The sequence below is a fragment of the Amphimedon queenslandica genome, unplaced genomic scaffold (assembly GCF_000090795.2).
Source record: "Amphimedon queenslandica unplaced genomic scaffold, v1.1 AMPQUscaffold_13254, whole genome shotgun sequence".
Classification (NCBI taxonomy): Eukaryota; Metazoa; Porifera; class Demospongiae; order Haplosclerida; family Niphatidae; genus Amphimedon; species Amphimedon queenslandica.
Window position 1 is genome coordinate 78,868 of NW_003546510.1, and position 19,951 is coordinate 98,818.

General features: G+C 36.8%; 5 protein-coding genes and 2 long non-coding RNA genes across 7 annotated transcripts; all 7 read left to right on the forward strand.

Moving 5' to 3' along the window:
• The first annotated feature begins 932 nt into the window (after positions 1-932).
• Positions 933-1,457, forward strand: LOC109584036 (uncharacterized). The gene is made up of 2 exons (XR_002185811.1): positions 933-1,095; positions 1,149-1,457. It is a non-coding gene; the product is annotated as an uncharacterized LOC109584036 (long non-coding RNA).
• Positions 1,458-1,654: 197 nt separating this feature from the next.
• LOC109584029 (uncharacterized) lies at positions 1,655-5,683 on the forward strand. The gene is made up of 5 exons (XM_019999591.1): positions 1,655-1,790; positions 2,898-3,246; positions 3,296-5,220; positions 5,273-5,312; positions 5,454-5,683. Exons 1-5 carry the CDS (start codon positions 1,686-1,688, stop codon positions 5,681-5,683), a joined length of 2,649 nt encoding a protein of 882 aa, XP_019855150.1. The 5' UTR covers positions 1,655-1,685.
• A 59-nt stretch (positions 5,684-5,742) lies between these two features.
• LOC109584047 (uncharacterized) lies at positions 5,743-9,034 on the forward strand. The gene is made up of 3 exons (XM_019999607.1): positions 5,743-5,861; positions 5,924-6,138; positions 7,249-9,034. Exons 1-3 carry the CDS (start codon positions 5,782-5,784, stop codon positions 8,763-8,765), a joined length of 1,812 nt encoding a protein of 603 aa, XP_019855166.1. The 5' UTR covers positions 5,743-5,781; the 3' UTR covers positions 8,766-9,034.
• LOC109584048 (uncharacterized) lies at positions 8,814-9,710 on the forward strand. The gene is made up of 2 exons (XM_019999608.1): positions 8,814-9,202; positions 9,282-9,710. The coding sequence occupies exons 1-2, from the start codon at positions 8,816-8,818 to the stop codon at positions 9,609-9,611; spliced, it is 717 nt and encodes a 238-aa protein (XP_019855167.1). The 5' UTR covers positions 8,814-8,815; the 3' UTR covers positions 9,612-9,710.
• A 359-nt stretch (positions 9,711-10,069) lies between these two features.
• LOC109584046 (uncharacterized) lies at positions 10,070-13,252 on the forward strand. Its single transcript, XM_019999606.1, has 4 exons — positions 10,070-10,339; positions 10,500-12,478; positions 12,533-12,575; positions 13,059-13,252. Exon 2 carries the CDS (start codon positions 10,574-10,576, stop codon positions 12,224-12,226), a length of 1,653 nt encoding a protein of 550 aa, XP_019855165.1. The 5' UTR covers positions 10,070-10,339; positions 10,500-10,573; the 3' UTR covers positions 12,227-12,478; positions 12,533-12,575; positions 13,059-13,252.
• Positions 13,253-13,653: 401 nt separating this feature from the next.
• Positions 13,654-18,566, forward strand: LOC109584040 (uncharacterized). Its single transcript, XM_019999601.1, has 5 exons — positions 13,654-14,068; positions 14,121-14,288; positions 15,605-17,739; positions 17,848-17,890; positions 18,199-18,566. The coding sequence occupies exons 1-5, from the start codon at positions 14,041-14,043 to the stop codon at positions 18,450-18,452; spliced, it is 2,628 nt and encodes an 875-aa protein (XP_019855160.1). The 5' UTR covers positions 13,654-14,040; the 3' UTR covers positions 18,453-18,566.
• A 94-nt stretch (positions 18,567-18,660) lies between these two features.
• LOC109584042 (uncharacterized) lies at positions 18,661-19,424 on the forward strand. The gene is made up of 2 exons (XR_002185813.1): positions 18,661-18,893; positions 18,964-19,424. It is a non-coding gene; the product is annotated as an uncharacterized LOC109584042 (long non-coding RNA).
• Positions 19,425-19,951: the final 527 nt, after the last annotated feature.

The window sequence follows — 19,951 nt, forward strand, 5'->3', positions numbered from 1 at the left end:
ATCATGTAGAAGATGAGCTAGATGACAGGCTAGACCTGCTTTCACAGTTTATAATACAACAAGAGTGTCCAGGCATTGCAACCACGTACACCCACGTGCTAATAGAGCGGTTTCAGTGACGTCACCTTTTGACGTCATAATTACTTCCGTATGGCAAAAATTGATGAGCCTCACTCGTTTACAGCAGTAAAGTTAATTCTTCTATAACTTCTTTCATACAGTACAAGGCAGAAAATGAATAAAGTTATAGCAGTAGTAAGCAGAAAAGTAGCGATAGAAATAATTATAGGAGTAACAAGACAAGGCTGTGTTCACTTCGGCCGCTTCACTGGTTCTCTATCCGAGGAATTTTTGCTTCCTTTGCATCCCTGGGTTTAGGCAAATGAAAGAACAGCATGAATTAGCCATGCTCATAGTTAAGGAAGCCTGCCAGAAGAGTTTATAGCGCTGTACAAATGAATGGCGAAGTAGCCATTTTGCCATACGGAAGTAATTATGACGCATGCTGTGACGTCATATGAAACCGCTCTATTATCGCGCTCTCAGACACCCAACATGGCGGATAGCAACGGTTGTCAAGGAAGTGCATTAATTAATTGACTCGCGCAGAACCTCTATATGCACTGGATAGGCACTGTAGGGAACAGCATAGGATCAAAGACTGCATGAGCTTGAAGTGCAACTTGAAAGGCTTTAAATATTTTTATATAATTTCTAATAGTTTAATTTTAAATTCTTTTAATTCATTGATTCTATCAAAAATACTGTATAGACCTTTTCACGATACGCGACTGGTGGAATGTTAATGAGATGTAAATTGTATTCACGATAGGGTGCGGTCAGATTACACCCACTGGGGGGAAAGATTATAGCTGTGCCTATGGTGGAGATGCCTAAAAGCTGCTGTTTAGTTAAATGCAATGACTGGTTGGGCAAAAACAAGGGATTAAAGGTCTTTAAATTTCCTCTAAATGATAAGGAATGCTGTAAAAGATGGGCAGCAGCTGTGAGACGAGAGCACTGCAGCAAAGAAGAGCTCCATGATAAATGATGAGCATTTGTAATGTACATTACTGGAGCTTAACCAGTATACTGGTAAAACAATTTTGCATGTAGTCCAAGTACTCACTTATTTAATCAATCTGCAGGAGAACTTGACAGTGTCTCAACTCATCCAGACTACATTCCAAGCCTTTTCCTTCAGTTTATAAATCTCAGTAAAGATTCTAGCAACATTATGGCAGATTTGCAACGTCTTACAGCTGCTGTCCATCTTTCACAGCATTCCTCATCCTTTAAAAGGGATCTAAAGACTTTTAATTCTCTTTTTTTGCCCAACCAGTCATTGCATTTGACTAAACAGCAGCTTTTAGGCATCTCCTCCATAGACACAGCTATAATCTTTCCCCCCAGTGGGTGAAATCTGACCGCACCCTATCGTGAATACAATTTACATCTTATTAACATTCCACCAGTCGCGTATCGTGAAAAGGTCTATATTTTTAAATTCTTTTAATTCATTGATTCTATCAAAAATACTGTATATACAGGATTCATGATTTTAGGCTGCTTTATTCATTTCCTGTGATCAACTTTTGTTTTGTAACCCCCAGTTGGGGGTTGGGCGTGGATTTTGTACTCGCTACCTCGATAGCTACGCGAGAGTAAGCTCAAGTCTCAACTTGATGGCAAGCTCTAATTCTATGAGAGTAGTAGATCCTCCTAATGCTGTGAGCTCCCAGCCTCTAGAAGAGCCACCTTCTCATAAATTTACACAGGATTCTGTTAGGGTACGTTGGACACATGCGCTTTTTAATGAGCTAGCTAGCTGAGTAGGCCTTGGCGGATTATGCCAGCATAATTTTGAGCATAATAGGCCCCAAAAGCATAAGCATAATGTGAGCATAATAGAGCTATAATAGAAAATTTTGAAAAAAATGATTGAGAAGTGCAATAAACAGGCACTTACACTCAGTAAATTAACTGTTTTCATGTTTAAACAGATACTATTGCTCACAATACTTTCAAGAACTTCATAATTGAATTACTGGCTCACATTTTTGGGTGGGGCTAAGTTATTATAATGAAATTCATGGGCATAATTGGGAGCATAATAGCTGATTGGTAGAGCATAATAGAGCTGTTTCCTGAGAATTGCAGCATAGCATAATAGAGCAATTTTAGAGCATAATCCGCCAAACCCTATAGCTGAGGTGATCATGGGTGGGCCCGGTTAGCACAGGCTAGCTAGCTAGTCAGGCGGGGCCTGCCCCTTGCGGAAAAACGGAGAGTCAGGTTCAGTACGGTAGCTAGTTTTGTGTCAAGCGCAGGATTTCTGCGCTAGCAGGAAATGAGTCACAATGACCCAAATAACACCCACACAAGACATGAATAACATTATCATAAATTATTTTAAAATGGATGTAAAGGAAATGGTGTTTAGAAAGCTGAACTATGTCTTAAAGGAGGAGCAGTTGGCAGCTATCAAGGCTTTCCTCGAAGGAAGAGATGTTTTCATAGTGCTACCCACTGGCTATGGAAAGTCTTTGTGTTATATGTCTCTTCCAAGTCTTATTGACCATTCAGTAATTATTGTCTTAACATTTATCACATCTCTGCACCTTTCTGCTGCTGGATCACATCTGTTTTTGCTCTCTTTGCTTAAGTCTTTACCACAGCCTAAACATACAACGACGGTCATGTTTACACGCGTATGGGCGGTGCTCATTTTCAGCCCCACCTATATGCATGCTGTCAGCTCCACCCGTGACACAAAACTAGCTACCGTACTGAACCTGACTCTCCGTTTTTCGCGAGAGGCAGGCTCCGCCTGACTACTAGCTAGCTAGCTGCGGTTAAGCTTGCTTCAATGTACATAATGATTAATTATTATGTAGGTTGAGGCTCCTCTGAACGAGCAACTGAATGATGAAAATGAATGTGACATTTACATGGAAGCTAAGGAGAGTGATGGTCAAGAGTCGCATGCTGTTATCCAGTTAGATCATAAGATGAAGTCTGTCCCACAGAACATGGTCCCTGGCATGGACAACTTGACAGAGCATTATTCAGAAGAATCCAACATTAGTTGCACAATGAATAGATTGATCTACGATGAGAAACCTATGACTTCTACTAAAGCAGAACTTCCCTCAAAGTCTTCTGATTCTCTTGATGAACAATCTCAAACTAGCAATACAGAAGAAGCTCTGGGGCTTGATAAGGAAACCATGGAAATCCCAAGAAGTAATGACTGCACTAATTTCATTACATATAATTAATATTATTTATATAGGTCTTTCTGTACCAAAAGAACTGAAGTTAGATTTTCCACTTTTGCTTGATTTGGTAAAGACCAGTTCTGTTCCAGTGCTCATGTGTGTCGCTACTCTCACTGGCCTCTCTCCTAAAGGAAAAGCTAATTTATTTCAAGATTTTTTAAAGATAGCTGTTCGATTTAGAAATCCAGAATCGGAAACAGCAAAGCAATATCTTGCCAGCTTACAGGAAAGGTGTTCTAAGGAGGGCCTGTCTTCTTTTAATTTCAATATTTTGGGAAAATTCCCTTTCAATGATCTCATGTGGTTGTTGGGCACTAAGCGTTCAAGTATCAGCCTCTGCTTTCTCTGTTGCCTCCTTCAAGCTCTTAAGCTAAGAAAAATTCCAATTAAATTATTGGATATCGCAGAAAATGAAGCAGATGCTAATGAAGAGGATCTGAAGCAGAACAAGCATGGGGAGTGGCTCTTTTATGAAGTAACGAAGAGGCTGAAGGCTCTCAAGAATCACCAGGAAAAACTGGATCTCCTTGAGCCCGGCGTTACGTTCCTCAACGTCTTCAATATTGGTCAAAGCAAAGCAGCATACAACTTCCTCCCATTTCTTGGCCAGCATTGCAAGAGATCACTGCCATTATTTTTTGCATCCAGGGCAGATGGTACTGACTTGTGTAAGCCACTGGATTCTGAGTGCTATGAAGAATGCAAAATGTCTGTCAACCATTTACTTAATGTTTATGTGTCAAGACAGAAGTTTATCAAGCACATTGTAAGATCTCTATCAAGTGAAACTTCAGAGCCACCAATCATCATGCACCAGCTGTCCTGTAATCAGCAATCATTGAGATTGGATAATCTCAAGGAAATATTTAAGAAAAGTGCCGTCAAAGCTACTTTCGAAGATGTCGATCTCTCAGATATGAAACAGACCAAGAAGATTCTTGAAAAAATGGTTGTCAGAAATATGGCTAAGTATGTTACGGGTCTACCTGTAAGGTGGGTTTTTCTACGCAGCCTTCTCCAGGCTTTAAATGTATCACTTATGACTAGAAGTGATATCAGTAAATTGGCCACTTCATGTGGTGCTGGTATAGATTCCAGTGAAGTTGAAGCATTTCTGACCACCTTCACAAGCTTTGCCAGTCTCCTTTACATCCCCTCCTACACTGATATTGTCCTGCTGGATATCGAGAGATTCACTGATTGCCTCGACAAGGTCTTTGATTGTGGCCAATCTCTTGATAAAGCAAGTTCCTATGGATTCATTACTGAAGGAGCCATTGATAAGTTAGCAAAAGATGAGAAGTTAGACTCTGGAATGTTTAAGACCCTCTTGAAGTCTTTTTGTTTCGCTGTTCCAGTTTGCGCATCCAAAGTGAAGAGTAATAGTTTCTTTATTGAAGCAGATCGTTCGTTCTACATTCCCAGCATGCGTCCTTCAAAAGCAACCAATGGTCCTCAGTTTTATTCTCTCTACCTCCAGTACACATCATGTGTACCTGGGAATATTCAAGTTCTTTTGAGTCGTCATTTCCTCAAATACAGCAATTGCTCTCTTGTTCCTTGCCTACACATCAATACTTCGATCATCAGGATACATCACAGTAAAGAGAAGCACGTTGATGTTACCATAATTGACCATAAAGATATTGTGGAGCTGAGATTGGAACACGGTCGTTTTGCAGAAGCATACAAAACAGCTTTCCCATTGGTAGTCAAAGCATGCACTGCTGCCATGGAAGATGTCAAGAAGTCGGTCGATGATTTAACGTATTATTTTTTGTTGCGTTGTACTAAGAGTGATGATCACCAGTTCATCTATCAGTATCACAGAATGGAAAATGACAAGAACACTTCATGCAAAAAATGCAGTGAAGTTGAGCCCAGTGATTCTTATCCCGTTTCCTTGCGGGAACATTGGGAATCATCTGTTTCTAAAATGGTATAAGCATTTTAAGAGTCTTATTCTTTTATAATGTATATTTAATTTATAGCTTATTGAAAGTGATGGAAAAGAATTAGGGACAACGAAAGGTATTTATGATGTTATGGTAGTTCCTGTCGTGGTATAACGACAGTTATCAAATCAATGTTTGCTCCCAAATATATATAACTTATGAAAAATACACAATGCTATTAATTGTGAAACTGAATATTAATAATGTATTTTTTCAGATTCCTTGGAGCTGGCTAGTCTTGCAGTAAAGCTATCTGAAGAGTTTGTAGATGATGAGAGTCAGTTGAGTTTGTTGAGACAGTTAAAAGTAGAACGAGAAATTTGGGATGATATTAAAGTCAAGACTGGTGGTGGGTGGATGGCATTTGCGGTGTTGCTTGATCAGTGGATGAAGAGGCACAAAAAATCGAAGGATGAACTTCTGAAAGAGCTCCATATATTTTTATAATTATTTTTAATAATAATTCTTTTTAAAAATTATTTTTTGTTTTGCTTATTATCATAATTAGATTATCAAATTATTATTAGTGGGCGTATTTGTAAATAATGGGCGTAGATCTAATAAGTAATAATCCACAAAGACGAGGTGAACTTGATAAGATGACATCTAAAAACCCACATAAGAAGTAGGCAAAACTTTAAGATTTTGCAAGTTTTCATGTTCTGCCTACGCTTACATCTTTTGTAGAGACGAAGCTAAATCCAGTGACGAATTATCTGGTGACAATGTATCTTCTTTCTATGAACCGCAAGAACCAGAAGAGACCAGTCCCTCTGACAATGACAGTAAACCTGAATTTGTTCCCGGGGGCTTTGGTTCATACCAAGATGATAGTGAATTTGCTGGTACTCTTGATGATATTCCCGTTACACTGGAGGTTAAACTCCTAGCAAGGCCACTTGGTAAGTTATGAATTAATAAGATTTTAAATGATTTGCTCAAAATTTTGACAAAATACCATGCAGCTACATGTATAATATACCGTATAGCATAAATTTTCGTGGCCCAAAATTTTCATAGGTTTCATGTTTTTTCAAACCCACGAAATTAAAATCTGCAAAAATCGATTCTATATGGTTTAAGATGGCCGAAATGTAGAAGACCACAAAAATTAAAGCCACAAAATTGATTTTCAGGCAGAAATTTTGGGCCATGAAAATTTTCCACTATACGGTATAGGGTATTATTCAAAAATTTTGGAGAAAAAAATTTTCCATTTTCATACTTTTTAATACATAATGATGCCTGTTTTTGTGCTGTATGGAAATTTTAAGCTAATTCCAGCCAAAATTAGATTTTTACGAATTTTTAAAGTTGCTCAAAAATGGGCCGAAGCCCAGTTTACTATAGTACAGAGACATTGGCAAAATTTCTTCAAAAATGACTAGGAGGAAATTCTTCATTCTGAACAAGTGTGACCTAATTAACCACTTGTCATAACTATGCCTCCATGAATATGTTTAAAGCAGATAAACACCTCCTATGAGGTGTTTCTGGAATTTGTATAGGCTTCGCCCTCAGTTTCCAACTCCCATAGGAGGTGTTTATCCATTATGTACATGTATTTTATGTAGCAAGTTTGAGCTGATTCCGACCAAAATTAAATTTTTGACAAATTTTTAAAATTACTCAAAATTGGCAGTACTATAGTACAAGGTTTTTGACAAATTTTTTGATTCATATACATGTTGTGTAGCAAGTTTGAGCTTATTCTGATCAAAATAGGAGTTTTTATGATTTTTTAAAGTTGCTCCGAAGTCCCTGTACTATAGTACAGGGTCAGCCAATTTTTCCAAAAGAAAAATGAAGTTTATTGTTTTTTTTTCTGGTATAGATAGATGTTTTTAAGTTGTGTAACTGATTCCAATCAAAATTTGATTTTTATGAATATTTAAAGTTGCTTCAGGAGCCATGTATTGTGCTTTTTAGCTCATCTAGCATGTTTTGTGGGGAACCCTGCATTTCCCCTCTAGTTTCACTTTTTTGTTTAACTCTTTTTTAATTATTTTTAGATGAGGAGATTTCGTATGATGTTTTTTGGAGACTCATTCTCAATGAAAAAGTTCCAGTGACAACAAGTCTTGTAGCAGTGATGGGTTTACCTAGTTCTGGAAAGACAGCAGTTTTAGAATCTATTCTGAGGCAAAAAGTAAAAGTGAAAGATGGAGCAAAAATTGATCATTACTTTGAAAGAAAGAAAAATGAACAGTGTCTGTCAATATATGAGCTGTGTGCTCTTGGCAGTTCACGGCATAACATGTATGCCTGGTCCTTTGCCACCAAGCGCTATGGAGCAATATTTTCAATTCTTTGTGGTCTCATTCGTCAGTACCCAATCATATCAAGAATTGTGTTTAAACTCAGAAATCGAAAGCCAGATTCTGTCATTGACCAACATGTTCAATGGTTGATGGCTAATATTCAAGATTTATTTAAGAAAATTGAAGATGACTCGGACAAACTCACCCTCATTCAAGAAGGCGTTTCTCTTATTAACGTAATGGATGTTGGCGTCAACAAAGCTCTTTACGACTTTTTATCTATGATGCTGCTCTCTTGCGGCAGACACATTCGTCTTGCTTTCTTTTCATTGAATAGAGATGGGCCTAACCTTGGTGAGAAACCCGACCTACCATCTCAACGTTATGGAGAAAGAAGAGATGATGTATTAGTTATGCAGCAAAGGTCACGACTCACATATCTCCTCCATTTTGCTACGGTTGGTTACACCACAAAAGACCAGCATGAACAAGAAACAGAGAATGCTACTGTTATGATAGCAACAAGGAAAAGTCCAGCAACAGGAAGCACACCTTCACTGGATCAAGCCAAAGAGGAAATAATTGAGCAAGCAAGATCAAGAGGTGTAGACCAGTTTCTAAAGAACTGGATAGTAATTGATATTGATGACAACCAATCCATTAATAAAGAATTTGGTCAGAGGATGGAAGATATTATCAAGAACAAATATGAGCAGCTCACAATACAGCTCCCCCTTCGATGGATATTTTTGAGGAGTCTTGTCGTGTCACTGGACAGTACTGAAACAAAGGCAATTATCCTGTCCAAGAAATATATCATAGAAATGGCAGAAAAGCTGAATATGAGAGAGGACGAAGTCGAAAATTTTCTAAAAACATTCACAGATTTTGGCAGCATCCTCTACATGCCTCAGTATGAGGATATTAAAGATATTGTCATTGTCAATATTTGGGAGTTCACTCAGTACCTGAACAAACTTTACTATCCTCAGAAAAGGGAATCATATGCTACCAATTTGCTAAAGTATGGAATCATATCACAATCATCCATAAAGAGAATCTTCTACAAGTATCCTGTTGTATTTGCTGAAAATTTTATGAAAGTTCTTACGACTATTGCAATGGCCTCAAAAATCAAAAGTGGTCAGTCTATTCTCATTGATGAGAACCCTCTTTGGCCTGAAGTGCACTATTATTTACCACTAGCAAGAATTCGTGAAGTGTACACACCATCAGAAGAAGAGAATGATTATCTTTCATTGAGATAGAGAGTGTCAACTTCCCAGCCAATGTACAAGCTGGCATTAGCAATGCCATTATGAATAATAATGATGATGCTGTTCTTATTGCTACAGACTACAGCAATGTCTCACAATTTCAATTCCGATCTGAAAGTGGTCCTCCTATTGAAATAGAGATGATATACAAAGGAAGCAAGACAAGATTAAGAATAATGAACAGCTCCAATGACATTGTCACATCTCCAGCAGCAGTTGAAGCATGTTACAAAGTAATCACTGCTTCATGTCGATGTCTTGAAGGGAAAATTAATACGATACGTGACCTCAAATACAGTCTTGCTGTGCCTTGCTGTGAGTCTCCTGATAGATGTCATTATCTCTACTACAATTGTGAGCCTCAACTTTGTGATGCTTGTTCAGCTGAAAATAATGTCAGATTATGCTGGAGTAAAGCAGCAAATAAGGTAATTAGCAACACCAGAATTAGATCTATACACTCATTTTTCATTAACCTTAATATTCATGCTTTGTTAATTTATGTAGTGTGAAAAATTAAAGAAAGATGATGGAGCAAGATTAAAAGAAACTTGTCGTACAGATATTCCACTTACATTACAAGACATTGCTGGTCTCGTTACTGATGAGTATGATTTTGATGCCTTGAAAGAAGCACTTAACATCAAAGATGTTTTGCTTCCTGATCCAGAAGATAGTGAGCGCAAAAAGAAGGCAATGATGCTGATGCTCCTACATTGGGAAAATCAGCAGGCAAAAACACCAACTAAGCATGCACTAAAAACTATATTAGAAAGTAGTGGATTTGCTCATATTGCCAATAAACTGGATACTGAAATGAAAAGTGATGTATATTAACTCAAATAATTACAATACCATATCTATACTGTTATACTATATCTATACTGTTTCTACATTATTGCTAGACTATGTGTTGGATTAATTTTAATAGTAATTATTGATAGATAGACTTGTTATTATTTTTATTGATAAATAGACTTGTTATTATTTTAAACCATTCATGAATAATTCTGTTTGATGTTAATGATATGAATGCTATGGAGAATACCAATTGTCATAACTATGTCTTCATGAATATGTTTAAACAGATAAACACCTTAAGAATATTAAAAAAGTTGAGTAAGCTGTAAAATACTCCTTTGAGCCCCGCCTATGTAGACAGCCACGCCTTGTCGCCTTTATGGAGAGGGAAGACCGAAGAGACAACATAACAAGGTGACCTTTTACTAGCTTTTACTCCGTGCAAAATAATAATGGTTTTATTTATAGCATAAAAGCTGAGCCTGTATCTGGAGACAGCATACATGTAGATGTTGTTGACAGTGTCCGGGCACCAACAGGACAGGATCACAAACATGAAGCTGATTCTGATCCTCTCTCCTATCAACAAAACCCCTCGTAGAATCCCACTCCATTTGATGCCAATGCTGGAATAGGAGCCAGACAGTCCGATGCTGATCTCTGTACTGGCTATGAGAGTTTTGATTATGAAACTAAGAGCTTTTGTGGTACTTTGGTTGAGGATATTATCATATCACTTGACGTACACTCACAAGATGCAGAAAGTAAGTTTGAAACAACTTATGATTGTTTTGTGAGTATAAAATTGTTCTCCCCCTTTTTGTGTTAATCGTAAAACTGTAATCAATTTTGTGTCTCATTTTTAAACTTGACTTGGTTCCAAAATGCATGTAAATCATTTTATCCAATATTCCATTGTTATAGTAATCACTCAAAGAAAGTTTTGGGATGTCATCCTTCATCAGAAAATTCCAGTGACCACATGCCTAGTAGCCTTCATGGGTCTACCTTGCACTGGAAAGACGACAGCCATAGAGGGGATGCTTAAAGAGTTTATAAAGCTAAAAGAAGGGTTAACATTTAGCTTTGACGACTACATGAAAAGAAAAAGAAACAACGAGTGTCTCTCAATCTACGAGTTGTGCGTGCTTGGTGGCTTGCCACATGACGAGTATGCATGGTCCTTTGCCACTAATCGCTATGGTGCAATTAATTCGATCATTTGCTCTCTTGCACGTCAGTATTCTTCAATTACTGAAGCTGTTTTTGAGTTAACTAAGAAAAAGCCAGAATCATTCGTTGATAAGCACGTTCAATGGCTGATGGAGGAGGTCAGCAATCACTTGGGAAAGATCAAAGAGGAAAGAATGAAGCTGTCACTCATTCAAGATGGTATCTCGCTCATCAATGTCATGGATGTTGGGGTCAATAAAGCTATTTATGATTTTCTGTCGATAATGTTATTGTCTTGCAAGAGACATTTTCGTGTTGCTTTCTTCTCATTGGATAGAGATGCTCCTCACCTTAAAGAGGTTCCTGATTTATCTCATAGCCGTTATGACAAGTGTAATGATAGCAAAATAGTTATGAGAGAAAGGTCTCGACTTTCATATCTCCTCCATTTTGGTACTCTTGGTTATAAGAAAAATGATCCTGACGCCATTGATGCATGCAACACAGTAATGGTTGCTACAAAAGAAGGAAGCACTTTCTCTGATGCTGTCACTGCGCCTGAAGAAGACTCTGTAAAAGAAGCAAAGCAAGCAATATTAAAGGAAGCAGAGAATGAAGGTGTTGACAAGTTCCTGAAGGAATGGGAGCTTGTTAATTTGAGGGATACAGGTACCTTAAAGAGCCTTGGTAAGACTCTTCAGGATATCATTAAAAAGGTCGATCAGTACAAACTTGACCTTCCTCTTTGTTGGATCATATTGCGTAGTCTCGTTTCGTCACTAAACCCACAATCTTCCCATCAGCCCAATTCAAAAGCTATTATTATGCATAAAGATTTTATAATCAGAGAAGCCGCTCATCTGAATATGAATCTAAAAGATGTGGAAGATTTTCTCGTTGCCTTCACTGAGTTTGGTAGCATTCTATACATGCCTCAATTTGAAGATATCAAGCATCTGGTCATTGTCGATATTTATGGATTCACTCAGTTACTTGACAAATTGTTCTATCCTCCTAATCCTGAGGCACCAGATGCCAAGCGTCTATTGAAGTATGGTATCATTTCACTCCAGTCTATTCAGGCATTGTTAGGCATTGATGTTGTGAACAGTTTAATGGAAATACTGACATCATTTGTAATGGTTGCTAAAATAAAGAGTGAGAAATCTATTCTCATTGATGATGCACCCCTTGAGCCTGGTGTGTACTACTATATTCCTTCAGCTAAAAGTGGTGATAACTACANCCCATCGGAGAATGATGATGATTGTGCTTTCCTTGAAGTAGCGAGCGTTAACTTTCCGGCTAATTTTCAAGCATGCATCAGTCAAGGAGTAATGAAGGAGAATGACGATGTTCTTCTTTGTCCCATTGAATATTCAAACGTCACAAAATTTGAGTTTCAATCTAAGGGCAGTACTCCTGGTGTTCGAATTGACTTGATTTATGAAGGACAGAAATCCAGGCTCCTAGTATGACACAATATTAACGCCACCACATTTGAGTCTGTAGTTGATGCGTGTACAAAAGTTTTTTATGCTTTCTGTCACTGCTTGGGTAGAAGAGCTAATACAATTCGAGACTTGAGACACGAAGTTACAATTCCATGTGGCCATAAGAAGGGTAAACGACACACACTCTACTGCAATAAAGAGCTTGAGGAATGTACCTGTTTAGAGGCAATCGATCAAAATAGCTTTAGATCATGCTGGGTTGAAGCAGCGAAAAAGGTAGATATACAATGTACTATACCTATGTTTATAATTGGTATTTTTTGCTTTTAGTGTAGAGAATTGAAGCACAGTGCTGATAAGATAGCTGAGAATGGTAATCAATATTTCCTGTATCAAAAATGGCCAAAATTGACAGGAGAAAATTCTCCATTTTTATAATTTTTATGATACATATACATGTTCTAATTTTGTGTAGAAAGTTTGAGCTGATTCTAATTACAATTGGATTTTTAATGAATTTTTAAAGGTACTCAAAAATCAGGCAAAAGACACGGTACTATAGTACAGGGTATTTCATCAAAAATGGCCAAAATTTACTAGGAGAGAATTCTTTATTTTTATAATTGAGACAGTTTAAGTTGATTCTGATCAAAATTAATTTTTTATGAATTTTTAAGTTCCTCAAAAATTGGACCAAGGACCCTGTACTATTATACTACAGGGTATTTAACTTTCTATTCTATACAACATTAGAACATGTAAATGTATGCGCATCAAAAAAATTTAAATCGAGAATTGCCTCATAGTCACGTTTGACTAATAATTGTGCACATTAATTTTATTAATTTCCCTATAGGTGATCCAATAGGATCTAACACAATTATTGAAGTTGGAGAATGGCTTGAAAAATCTGATATAGATGTATCTAGACTTGCTAAAGTACTACAAATCGAAGCACCTCCGGATCTTAGTGACAAAAAGAAAGCTGCCATGATAATCCTGTTGGCTTGGGAGAAGAAATGTGTTAACGCTTCTCTTCTGGAAGAAAAATTGGAGGAAATAGGAATGCCACGACCCCACAAGTAGCACTCTACTAAATTATAGTATAAACTCATGTATGTGTGTGAACTGAAAAATAGATACAGGTTTAATTTATAGAGCAATTTTCAATTTTTAATGACATTTTTATAGCAACCATTAAAGTTATCTGGGTTACGACTGATTATACTGTGAATAAACAACACCTATGGAGATAATAATAATAATGATTGAGTTAATGGATGCATGTTTTGTAGCAAAACACAACAGTTTCTCATATAGCAGTAGCAGATGCAAGATCCCTAGAAACCAACTTTTAAATTGATCAATACTTATGCATACTAATGAAAATGTTTTTACGTAGTACATGCATGTATGATATTGTTATTTATATTTTTATAGATTCTTTCAAGGCCTCCAAGTTAGCCAATCTTGTAGTTAAGTTGTCAGAAAGGATTGTGCATGACAAAAGTCAACTGAAGCTGTTGAATATTATTGCAAACAAAAAAAGGAAGTTTGGGATAATATAAAAGTGAAGAATGATGGATTGGTAGCATTCCTAATGTTGCTGATGCACTGGATAGGGAACTGCAAGGGATTAAAGACTGAGCTTGAAGTGCGCCTTTAAAGCTTTACATATTTACAATAAAAATTCTTTTAATTCATTGATTTTAGGCTGCTTTATTTATTTATTTCCTGTATTTACGTTATTAATGTGTTGGGTGTGGAAATCTAAATCATTAATTCATTAATTTAGTTATTTTGTTTTCATGTTTTGACTTTTGGGAAAGAATCAATCAATGGCTGACAACCGATCTGACAACAGAGGTAAGTTGCTTTTACACTTATAATCAGTTAATTAATGTACATGCATACTTAGAGGATGATTATCTAACTGAACCTGAACCAGTTGCCGTTAGTCCTGCTGCTGATGAAGGTGGCTCTCGGTTTCTAACAAGCGACGGCAGGGAGTATGTTTACCAGGAAACAAGTGATTTTGATGATGTCGTTGAGGATATACCTGTCTCGCTTCTTATCAAACCACTTAGTAGGTCTTCTATGATTAGTGCCAAAATTTGTATAACTTAATCGTGGTTTCCCACAAAGCATGCTAAGTGAAGTAACTTAATAGCATGAGCTTCATGATAAGCAGGGAGGTGGCTAAGCAAAACTAGCTTCAGTAGCTACGTACTTGTGTTGACAGTATCGTGTTAGCTTGTCAAGCTAGCACGATGCTGTCAACACAAGTACATGGCTTTGGGGCAGCTTTTAAATCAATTTTGATCAAAATCAACTCAAACTTGCTACATAACATAAGAACATGTATAATGTAACAGAAGAAATCATAAGTCATTTTTGGAAAGCTGTGTTACATCACATTTGTAACCACAGGCGGTGCCTTTGATACGCCCACTCACTATTATACAATAGATGATTGTAATCAACAAACCACAAAGACATCGGGACATTGTACTTATTATTTAGGGGGTTAGTAAGTTAATCAAATTGGAATTATCCGTGCCAGGGCCAATGTTGGGGAGCAACCAATTATATAATGTGATTATGATGGCACATGCATTTGTTATGGTGATGCCGGTAATGATAGGGGGATTTGGGAATTGATTGGTGCCATTGTATGGGCGCAGGACATGGCATTTCGACTACTAAATAGCATAAGTTTCTGATTATCGCCACACACCTTAACGTTATTATTAGGTTCCACGTTTATAGAACAAGGGGTAGGGATGGGGTGAACAGTATATCCACCACTGGCAAGCTTATACAGGGACTTCGGCCCAATTTTTTGAGTAACTTTAAAAATTTGTAAAAAAATCCGATTTTTTGAATCAGCTCAAAATTTCCATACAGCACAAAAAACATGTATGTGTATTACAAAAATTATAAAAATGGAAAATATTTTCCAGGGATTTTTGAAAAATACCCAGTGTATTTGTCAAATTTTGAGCAACTTTAAAATCCAATGACCTGCATGAGCACTATGGGAAACCCTGAAATAATTGCTGGGCAGTGCTAGCCAAAATTCATATTTGGAATGAAAACAATCTATTTTGCATCACACAAACAAGTTAGAGCCAAAAAAGATAAGTTATTGGCAAAGAATTAATAATGGTAATTGGCAACTCTACGAAGATATTGCCATAAAATGGCCGTTTTGTTTCAATCTGAGCATGCTCAATGACACAATGCACAAAATTACCATTATAAAATTCACCTATCTCTTTCTACCTGTCACCTTTTTCTGATGTATTATTATTGTTGCTATTTTTACCATGTGTTTACCACACCTATCACTTTGCACAAAGAAATTCTAGTCGATCAATGTTATGCATATTTTATTATTAGAGGAGAAGATATCCCATGAAGTATTTTGGAGGCTCATTCTCAATGAAAAGGTTCCAGTGACGACAAGTCTTGTAGCAGTCATGGGTTTACCTAACTGTGGAAAGACAACAATTTTGGAATCAGTTCTTAAACAAAAGATAGAATTAAAGGATGGGGCAGAATTAGAAATTGATCATTATTTAAACAGAAAGAAAGATGAGAAGTGTCTGTCAATATATGATTTATGTGCTCTTGGTAGTACACAGCATACATTTGCCTGGTCCTTTGCCACCAATCGATATGGAGCAATTTTTTCAACTCTTTGTGGTCTCATTCGCCGAAACCCATATTATGTAGCAGATATTGAGTTTGAAATAACCAGCCAGTCACCAAAATCTGTCATGGATAAGCACATTCGATGGTTGCAGAACAAGACTAAAGAATTACTAAAGGGCATTAAAGATGACCTTGGCAAGCTGACCCTCATTCATGATGGTGTCTCTTTTATTAATGTAATCGACGTTGGTGTCAATAAGGCTCTCTACCCATTCTTAGCTATGATGCTGCTGCATTGCCATCGGCACATTCGTCTTGCTTTCTTTTCAATGAATAGAGACGGGCCTAATCTTGATGAGTATGCTGACCTACATTCAGAGCGCTATGAAGAAAGAAAAGATGATGTTTTAGTTATGAAGAAAAGGTCACGACTCACGTATCTCCTCCATTTTGCTACAGTTGGTTACACTCAGCAACAGCGTAATCAGGAAGAAGAAGTACAAAATGCAACTGTTATGGTTGCAACAAGAAATGAACCGCTTGAAGATCCCAAGATAGTGGATCAAGCAGAATCGCTTGAAGATCCCAAAATAGTGGATCAAGCAGAATCGCTTGAAGATCCCAAAATAGTGGATCAAGCAGAATCGCTTGAAGATCCCAAGATAGCGGATCAAGCAGAATCGCTTGAAGATCCCAAGGTAGTGAATCAAGCAGAATCGCTTGAAGATCCCAAGATAGCGGATCAAGTCAAAAACAAAATCATCAAGCAAGCAGAATCACAGAATGTAGATCAGTTTCTAAAGAACTGGTTAGAGGTTGATGTCAATGATGAACGATCCATAGAAAAATTTGGAGAGAAGATGGAAGATCTGATTAAATACAAGTACAAGCAGCGTACCCTACTCCTTCCCCTCAGATGGATAATCTTGAGGAGTCTAGTGGTATCACTTGACAGTAAAGGAGCAAAAGTTATGATTTTGCGTAAGAGTTTCATTATACAAAAAGCAATAGAGCTGGAGATGACAAAGAAAGAGATTGATAATTTTTTAAAAACATTCACAGATTTTGGAAGCATCCTCTACATGCCTCAGTATGAAAAAGTTGAAGATATTGTCATTGTCAATATTTGGGAGTTCACTCAGTACCTGGACAAGCTTTATTATCCTCAGGAAAAAGAACCGTATGCTGCCAATCTGTTGAAGTATGGGATCATATCAGAATCTTCTGTCAAAAAAATTTTTTGCAAGCATCCAGAGAGTGCTGATGATTTTATGACAGTTCTTACAACAATTGCAATGGCCTCTAAAATTAAAAGTGGGAAGTCTATCCTCATTGATGATCAGCAGCAACCTGATGAGGTACACTATTATTTACCATTAGCAAGAACCCGTGCAGAATATACGCCACCAGAAGAGGAGAATGATTATGCTTTCATTGAGATAGAGAGTGTCAACTTCCCAGCCAATGTACAGGCTTGCATTAGCTATGCCATCATGGATAATAACAAAGATGCTGCTCTTATTGCTACAGACTACAGCAACATCTCACGATTTCTATTCCAATCTGAGAGTGGTCCTCCTATTTCAATAGAAATGGTATACAAAGGAAGCAAGACAAGATTAAGAATAATGAACAGCTCCAGTGACATACTCTCATCTCCAGCAACAGTTAAAGCATGCAAAAAAGTAATTACTGGTTCCTGTAGATGTCTCCAAAGAAAAATTAATACGATACGTGACCTCAAATACAGTTTTGCTGTTCCCTGTGCATCTCCTGAAGGTGGATGTCATTTTCTCTATCACAATTGTGAGCCTCAGCTCTGTGATGCTTGTTCAGCTGAAAATAATTTCAGATTATGTTGGAGCAAAGCAGCAAAACAGGTATAATGATAGCATACTAAGGAGCAAGTTTATTTACAATAAAATAGTTATCTATGTGTCATTACTCATTAGTTGTGGTTTTATTATTGTGTATTTTATTTCATGTAGTGTGACTTGTTAAGCAAAGGTGGCGAAGCAAGAACAAGTGAAAGTAAGTGTTAACTCATGTTGTAATAATCGAATTGACAATGATTAACAAAGAACTAACAACAACGAAGGACAACAAAAAGACAAGAGAGAACAAGAGAGAGTGCCTTATATAGTACAGAGAACAGTCTAGAAACATACAGAGTGATTACAAAAATGAATTGCCTAGAAGTGTACAGAAAGTCCACATGAATGTTCTAGAATCTACCAAATACATGTACAATAATTAATAATATAATAATAATCAATAATGTTAATTTACTGCTACATCAACTCAGTTACAGCTCATTGATATTATGATTATTTTTTTAGATGATCTACTGAGCTTTCAAGACATTTCTGGCATTATTACAGGCAAATATGAATTTGAGGCCTTTAAAAAAACACTGAACATTGATGAAAGTAATTTCCCTGACTTGAGTAGTCTACAAGATGAGGATAGCAGGAAGAAGGCAATGATGTTGATGCTCCTATTGTGGGAAAAACAAACAGACAAGCCTACTAGGCATGCTCTGAAGGATAAATTAAAAGAGAATGGGTTCAGTGATATTGCTGAAAAACTTTGAAACACTAGTATAGTAGTATAGCATATTAGTCAAAATAGCTGTTAGTAAAGTTGACCTTATTTTTGCATTATTATATTTTTAGCTGCATTTTCAATTTTAAAATAATAAATTATAGATTCGATTTTTGGGCGTGGCTCATAAATCTTATTTTGTCCATAGATAATAGAGTAAAGGAACTACTTTATTATCTATGTTTTGTCAAAGCATAGATATACAAACACATGGATTGGAAACGGTGGGGATCACGTGATCATTTCACCTAACATTTCAATGGGAGAGGCTACAACTGGAAAAAAACCTAGGCGTGTTACGGGTTAAAAATAGATAGTCAGGAATATTCTTCAGAAAAGTCTTGAGAAAATCAACTGTCTAATGACTTTTTAAGATTTGAGAAGTCTTCGGGCTAGGAAAACTTTGGCTGCATAAAGTTCTCTTTTGAAGGTATTTTATGAACTGGTACTATCTGGAATGTATCAATTTTAGTGTATTTGAGATCTTATTCTCCCTCCAGCTTCTACCTTGATATCACAACAGCTATTATGATGAGACCTTTGGATTGATGTGGCTATTATCCAATGTACTGAGTGTTTCTTATCTTAATTTCTCGCTTAGGCTGTGTTTTATTGAGGAATCGAGAATAATCGGACCCACGGTGGAATTTCTCCCTCTCGCAACTTCATGACGACTAATGAAGAAAATCTGTGGTATTAGTACAGTTCCCTAGGAAACTCTCCAATGTAATGAGCTACAATGAAGTGACTGTGTTGTTCCTGTGGATATTTTTAAGGCTGTTTCTGCCATGAAGAATACTGCCATTTATTGATTGTTTTTAATAAACTTACTATGCATGCATCTATTATTTGGTTCCAACTATTAGTGTTTACATTATAGAATTGTTATTAAGTGTCAGTGATACTATAGAGTCAAGAAATATTCAATAAACAGGGTTTGTAATTTTACATCTATAAGGCAGCCATTTTGATCCATATGTTATGACTACACCCACTCAATTACGTAAGCGTAACACGCCTCCTCATCTAATTTTTCACCCGTTTCCAATCCATGTGTTTGTATATCTATGATTCCAGCGTCAACATAACGTCAGGACTAGCGTAATATTGTGAACCAGGCTTAACTGTGTAATGACTAATGAGCATAAAGTCCATAATCATGTGCGTGGGTGGGGCTACATGACCTTAACCATAGGCTACCATAAAAGTGGTTTTTAGGGTTGTAAATTTCATGGTTTCCTTCAGTCCTGATTTACAAAAATAAAATCCCCGAAAATCAATTTAATCTGGTACCCACATGGCACATGTGGTAGAATTCATGTAATTAAAATCTGCAAATTGGAATTTTAGTATACATTTCACAAAATATAATTCATTTTCTTTCGAAAAAACCACTTATTGGGTATTGGGCTAAAGTTACTTTAGTAATATACCTATGTAGGTTGAGTCTCAGGATGAGCAACTAAATGACGAAAATGAATATGGCAT